The following is a 7,500-nucleotide window of genomic DNA, read 5'->3' as shown; positions in this document are numbered from 1 at the left end:
TTGACATTAGTAGACTGAGAGTGAATTAGACAAGAGTGTTGATATATCACTTTGCGGTCTTTTCCCATCACAGTCACAGATGTATTTATTACACGGAGATACTTTGCACGCGAAACAAACAAAGGGGCGCCAATTTTAACCAATCAGAAAAAGCCGTGTCACGTGTGACTGCTTCTGCCAGGTTTTTTCAGGGACGAGACAACTGATTTTCGCGGGAACGGGTATTCTAAAAATTGACTCATTTGTGATAGTGCTGGGGAGCCCATCCATGCCATAACAAAACTCTCATCTAATTCGCTCTTGCATGAGGTCATACACCTATACTTATTATCTTATTTGTAATATTTTTTAAATATACAAAATATTTACATTACATAGTTTCTTCGATAGCTCATTTCCGAGATGTAATATTCTGTTTTTTTTTTTTAAGGCGTGTCTACGACTGTCATTTTTGTTGAAGTGTAAAACTAATTTAGTAAGAGAGATTGCGCACTCAGCCTCGCCCTGAAAAAGAGGTTCAAGTAAAAGCGGAAATAACTCATTGGATTTGTGATTGTTGACTTGCATCGGGTTGTTTGTCTTTGAGTTGTCCCTAAATGTTTGAAAACAACCATGTTTAAAATGATCAGCTAAATTAAGATTTTTTAGTCGCCAAGGTTGAAGATTCTAACCTGTTATTTGTAGATAAGCAAGCTGAAGGGCTATCTCTTTACGGCTTATATTTCTTTCTTTATATTAGTTAGTTAGACACGGCCCTGGCTTGCTGTAGTGGTTTCCTTTCGTAAATATCACAAAAGCAAACATTCAAATATATTTAATAATAATTCGCTTTCGGTACGTTCACAATATCGCTACAACTTAATTATTCATAAATTTCCAAACAAGATTAACGAAGTTGATCTTGATCATGAAATATTACGGCCGATGAGACTTTGCAGGATTTAACGCAAAGTGCTAACAATTTAGTTAATAAAGGTAATAAAATGTGACGCCCGAGTTGTACGATTACCGAAGACTATGCTACTACAAGTTATTGAACCGTACCAGTCACCAAATTATAATTATATTCATTTGTCTCTCTAGAGTATTAGGTTTCTTTTCCAGTACAGTAAAGAAACAAAAACGTAATCATTATGTTTAAAACTAGTTTTAAAAGAGAAGGGGAAACAATAAGAATAGTTATCAACCATCATTTTTATCGACGAAACCATGACAGATTCTATCAGATAAGGAGTAGAGCACGAACCCCACTCATTTGGTTACACCCTTTGCTTAATCTATAGTTTCCACAGCTAATCAACTTACCTAAGGCGACTTAATTTACGGGAGACTTTTAAAAAACAGGCCCAAGACAATTTTAGGAGTCGTGCAGTTTTAAGAGTTGCCGGCAAAAGTAAACATGGTATGATCTCAAGATGAAGGTTTTGTCTCTTACACAATTATCTCCTCTTCTCGTGATTGGGATAGATACACAAGAACTACATTTGGTCTTTCTTGATCAACCTGGTTGGTTGTTCTCAAAGTTTCATTTTCCGCAATTCCATCGTTAATTTCTTCAATTTCTTCATGGTCAACACTCTCTTGAATAATGTTCTCTGGTGCTGTTAGAGATAGTATGGGACGGGAAAAAGGTGATCGATTGTTTGTTAAAAAAACTGGAGAAGTGTTGCTTTGGCGAGTAGCACGTTCTGAAACACAAGAAACGAGTGTCACTGGTGAACGAACCTGACTGGATGAGTTTGGTGATGAACGAAACGGGGTCGCTGCTGATCGATTATGATTAGGCGAGAGCTGGCGTGTTTCCGATACAATTGCGACAGGTGTTGATCTCGGCGGAGGGCTCTGGTAAATAACGTTCTCACCATTTGCCATTTCCGAAGTGTGCGATGGTCGTTGCGCGGTTGGTTGAGGCGATGGATCTAATAGGCGTGTTGCCCTTCCCAAAGGAGGGAGTGAAGAAGAGATCTGGATACCGAGATCGATTCTTGCTTGATCTGGAGACACACTAAGCGACGCTCGTCGTTCCGGTGCCACCACGGGCGGCAAATGCGAAGGTGAAGGAGGTGCAGATTGATAATCAGGGGGATACAGTGTACTTTCCACCGAAGCAGTCGATCCACACCTTCCGCGCCGTCTACCAAAGACTCTGTCGTAGGCAGGAGGTGGAAAACCCATGGGTAAACTTTCTGATAATGGACGTGCCAAAGGTAATGCCGGCTGATAAGGTGGAGGCAACGGATTTGAGTGAGCCCTAACATGACGAATAACACGATCGGTGTCAGCAACTAATCTTGGAGGTTCGGTATAACCTCGAGAAGGCTCTGGAAAACGTGACACTTGCGGTCGGGCAACTCCAGGAGCGCGTTCGTGATACTCCCGCAGCACTCTAGTTGATCTATGAATAGCAGGTGCTGGATGGTAAGCCACGAAGCGGGTATGCGAAGGATCAATAAATCTCCGTTGGTCATCGCGAGGTGGTTCCCGAATGATAAACACTGGCCGCCTCGGTGGGTTTCCTTCGGTCGAACTATCTGAATGAGACATTGAATTATTGGTGGATATTGTTGATGCTCCTCTTGCGAGAATTTCAGAAGAAGCAAAAGCTAAAACGTCCTCTCTTGGAGCAGGCGGCCTTAGTGAATCGCGTCTTGGACTCGAACTTTTCTGAAACTTGGTGTAAAGGATCGCAGACCAGCCCAGCACAACGATAAGTAATACACCAAAGCCGATTAAAGCCGCGGCAGTTATCTGATCTATTTTGCTGTCAGAGCTTTGAAAATGTACCACCGCAATGATAATTATGCCTGTAAGACACAAGACCATTATCCAACAGAGAATACACAAACAAAAAATTCTTTTTCTTCGTGTTGATGCTCCATGGCTGAAAGAGTGTCGAATGAGCAATCTTGGCACACCGCGCTGGTCTTGTCTAGGTTGGCCTTCTTGGAACTGGCGCACATTGCGAACTGTCGACTGTTCGCTATTAACGCTAGTTGGCATCTTGGCGTTACCCTCGGTAGCCGTGGCTGAAAAATATTGAATGAAACGAAAAAAATCACCTTGAAGTCTCCCTTTCAAACTTTGTGTTTCAACAAACGTCTATCGACAATTTGTTTCTAAATTAAGCAAACAATGTTGCATAATTACGTTTTATATTGAGCGTGTAAAAGCCACTGATTAAAACATCGTTCTCTGAGGGAATTATGTCCGGTGACGTGTCTCGTAAACGAGACAGTTTAATACTGCTAGAAGGCACTTGTCTGCCACAGAAATGATAATTTTAACTCTTCTGATGAGTCAATGCAAACTGTTATTTGCACACAGACTTTTTTAATTCAGTACCTTGATTTGGCTGAACAAAGCAGTAGTTCAGTGTATACACTATGCTCTTCCACCAAAATAACAGTTGGATAGAAATACGGTTGAAACTGTATTGGATTCAATGAGCCCATTCCCCTCTGAACAAAATTCAATAGCTCTTTTGTTCGAAAAACAATTGCTTCCAATATCAATCCACTGCTAAGTTTCTTGCGCTGTAATCTAGCTAGTGTTTGGTGTCCCCTCCCCAATAAAACTGGTATGTGGATGGCACAGACAAGTTTGAAAAACATGACGATACAGATATTCCAAACATTTGAAAAAAGTTTGATTCACTATAATATTGACAAATCCAAATACTCTTCTAATATTGGGCGCAACGACGTGAAGAATACTTTCCGCTTGGTTTGCGTTGTAGTATGAGAATACTTTGCTGCGTAAGGATTTTTCTTTTATGATAATTTTTACTTTTTTTCTATTTTAAAACTTAGCTTATGGAAAACTAACTGAAGAGGTTTCTTTGTTTCTTAAGAAAAGCTTAAATTTATTCTTAAGGGCAAGCCATCTTTGTCAATGAAAACAACAAACTATGTTGTATTTTTCAATATTCCTTGCGAGATTCCACTACCGGTTTCTTTTCAAATCTAGATAGCTTCTCTTCAGCGTTGGTTAACCACAAAAAAAGGTTTTTCCAGAATTGTTTTTGTCTGTATTGTTTCATAGTTTCAGTGTCTCGTCCATGTCAGTTACAAGTTATTCAGTTTCTTGCTTTTTTCTTTTTTTTTTTTTTTTTTTTGACGGTGATGAGGTTTTATTTCTTTTTTTCTTTTTTTTTCTTCTATATTCATTGATCGTGTATTCTTTTCTTTCACATTACGATCTTCCGCTCTCTTTTTTTTTTTCACAATATACGATCTTCCTTAAAGACCAAACGTTCCTCTTCAGTTCCCTTTTCTGTTGCGTAATCTTGTTTAATTTCTTGAAAAATAAAAACGCCTAAAGAGGAAACTTAAAGGTGCTATCCCGTACCATTTGCAAACGCGAGATGAGACCATTTCAGAATTTATGGACTCGGCTAATCGATGCACATTCTGTAACTTTTGATGTTTTATATTTTTGTCATTTCACGATTCTCCCTTTATATCAGATCAGGATCGGTTATCTTGCCAATGCGGTTCCTGTAACTGGTAAGCACCTCAGAGCCTTATTCAAATGTTTCTCCGCAAACGGAAACTGATCACGTTTTGTCCAGCTTAAAGCACGAACGTCGTCATTGATTCATAAGAAGGAACTGCATCTTTTTGTTTTGGAAGATACCCCTGACGTTTCAAACCATTATTTAAACAAAGCAGTGATTTACAGGTGATCGAAGAACGTTAATTTTAATATAACTAAGGGCGCGTTCGATCGACCCTGTTACGGAATAAGAATACGTGGAGTGGTGATTAAAACGGTATGTTTGGCGAGTTTCGAAGGAGTAAGGATAACAAAAATATGTTTAAAATAGCATTTTAGCAGATGTTTGACAATTTTAATGTGAATCTCCATCAAAACGAAGGATTTTTAACTTGTATTCCATGTATTCCTATTCGGTACGGAATACGGTCAATCGAACGCACCCTTAGTTTATTGTCGAGCAAGTTTTTGCGATGTGATAATTAAAAGTGCTGTTTTCGTGTCTGCCGATCTGAATGGTGAAAATCAGATAAAACCGGTTTAGCGGTAAAAATGGCTCTCGTTTACCTTTTAGTCAACAATGACATCACTTCTTGTTTTCGTTCAGTCCAGCTGTGACCACAACTTTTCAGAAAGTACTTTTTTCCGGGTATAGAAGACGATTTCATAGCAAGTGATACGTCTAAAAGGCTTAATAGTGCTCGAGTCTTGTTCTCTGTTTAACTCCCCGATACTATCAACCGACTGGAATTAATAAAGTCGAAAGAAAGATTTTACTAAATTTGCGTCAAATGAAAGAGAAGAACAGTGTAGAAGGAAACACTGTAAACAACAGGGGTAACACGGTGGGTTTAGCGATGATTTAAAAACAAATCAACATGACTATCATCAGCCCGGCCAACTTACACTGGCAACCGTGATATGTATTTTTATTTTTTTTTTTTACGGATTACTGTTGCCAAATCTTATAATATTGCTTACACGTTACTAGTAAACGAAGATAAGTGACGAAGGAAGCCTGATCTGCCAAGATTCCACGCATATGACGAACTAGATAGCAGAAATATAGCATAGTTGACCTTTTAATTCATTTTTCTTCGAATTCTCTTATCAAGGTGACGTTTAGACTTCCGTGAGGTAAACGGCAAATGGCTTTGTAGTGGAAGTGCTCTTGGCCATTGAGCCAATCCACGCGAACTTGAAGGAGACCTTCAAACTTGACAGAAGATGATTAAGAAACTTGACTGGAGGACACCCAATTGACTACTCGCGATAGAAGTGAATTTGGAACCAAACACAAACCTAGTTAATGGACGGGATTTGAATGCGGCGCAACCACGTGCATATCCAACGACCACGACGCCGTCGCGTCATTACACGCGCGTTGACTTAGGAATATAGGTGTAGTGAATATAGGAAGTTGTCTGCAATTTGTGGGCCACGCATAGAGAGTAACAACTCAAATAACAAAGACAGGTAAGTAGTATGAAATCGTGCCGGGTGGGAACATTTTGACCAAAATTCGTGGTGTAGTTGAATTCGACAATAGCGAGGAAAAAACTTTCCGCTTCGTTGTTAGAGCGCCATCAGAACAAAAACCGCCGGATCGTCGGAACCGAAAAACCTGGTGTGAAAACATCGAAGTGATTCAATCAAAAAGCGAGGATCGATTATCAGGCTGAGCATAATCCAATAGTATTCAAGGTGAAAGGAAGTAAAACAAGAGTAAATATCGGGCCGCGCGATAACTTAAGCGAGATCCGGTACCTTACCTCTTAACTATGGCTCCTGTTCACTTGCTTATATTATTATTAAGCACACTCAGCAAAAACGTTCGCTTTTCAACGAATGGACGTTAAGTCTTGTGTGGAGCCGGAAAGTGGTCGGCGACAACTTACATAACTTTTTCAGGCTGTAATTTTATGCGTGCATATTTGCCACGCTACCAGTAATTCGGTCATTGAACATAATATTGACGTCCTAATGCTTATGTTACATGCTCATCATTACGTGTTTGATCTTCGAGAAAGGGCAAAGACATACTACGATCATGTTATTATGCATGTTTGTTCGGTATCCCTCAAATTTTTCATTTTACTATAACTATAGGCGAATTAAAGTGCATTTGTTTAAAGCGAAGCAACACAAAAACTAAACAAACAAACAATTAAACAAAAGGCCTGGGAAAATCACGATAGGAGGAAAATGCACACATTTCCTCCTTTCTTTTCTAAATAAATCTTAACTCGCGTATCTAACTGATCGCCTGGAGGGCTATAATTTTCTAAAAGAAGTTTTCTAGGCAATTTAACTATGTCATATTAGTCAGTTGCTGTTTGCTTTTCCATTTATAGTATGTTTAGGGTTTTGTTTTTTTCCCTAGCACATAAAGTTAACTTCAATAAAATATCATCGTTTCAGGCCACACTTTTATTTAATACGTAGAGACGCAAGTTGAATTGAAGTTGGTTCGGTATTGGTTACTTATTTAAGTTAAATAATTATAATGGTTAGTATTATCTCTAATATTAGTAGAACTAATATAAGCAAAATTAGTTTTCAGCGAGAAGTCGGAAAACGTGACCTATGTCAAAAGTGACGCTACCTTCCCAACACTTTTGTCCAGGATTGTAGTCTCATTCAATTATGTGAAACGGACTGAACAGTTCTGACGATGGAAACCATATCTGAGGGGAAAAGTGATCTTTCTGAGCATTACCGTGTCGTAACTCACTTTACGGAGTGGAATTGTCGTAAACGGTAGGGAAAGTTCTGCAATATCTTGTCTCCTTGGTTATTCATTTATAGCCCCACCCCACCCCCCCCCCCTCCCCTCCTCCCGTTCCCTGTTCTTACCCCATCTCTACTGCACAAATTCGGCAAATGCAACACTGAGTCCTGCGTTGAAGATTCCGGCTCGAAAGCAAGTCTTACATCTTAAGTCTCATGTGCGTCTAGATACCCCGACAACGTGATTGCGAAGATGATGACGGTTGTGTCGTACGC

General features: G+C 39.5%; 1 protein-coding gene across 3 annotated transcripts in view; it reads right to left on the bottom strand.

The window, feature by feature from the left end:
- LOC137991655 (uncharacterized) overlaps positions 1-6,896 on the bottom strand; it is a 6,912-nt gene extending 16 nt beyond the window's left edge. The window contains exons 1-2 of one of the 3 annotated variants that reach the window (XM_068836709.1): positions 6,267-6,896; positions 1-3,026 (exon numbers count right to left, since the gene is read on the bottom strand). The exon at positions 1-3,026 is cut by the window's left edge and continues 16 nt beyond it. In XM_068836709.1, the coding sequence (XP_068692810.1) occupies positions 1,432-3,000 (1,569 nt within the window). In that variant the 5' untranslated portion in view covers positions 3,001-3,026; positions 6,267-6,896 and the 3' untranslated portion in view covers positions 1-1,431. Of the gene's footprint in view, positions 3,027-3,147; positions 3,267-5,061; positions 5,387-6,266 lie in introns of those variants that run through there. The other 2 variants (XM_068836711.1, XM_068836715.1) reach the window with 2 other exon arrangements.
- Positions 6,897-7,500: the final 604 nt, after the last annotated feature.

The sequence above is a fragment of the Montipora foliosa genome, chromosome 1 (assembly GCF_036669935.1).
Source record: "Montipora foliosa isolate CH-2021 chromosome 1, ASM3666993v2, whole genome shotgun sequence".
Taxonomy (NCBI): domain Eukaryota; kingdom Metazoa; phylum Cnidaria; class Anthozoa; order Scleractinia; family Acroporidae; genus Montipora; species Montipora foliosa.
Note: the sequence above shows the minus strand (reverse complement) of the source record. Positions and strands in the feature narration are given on the sequence as shown.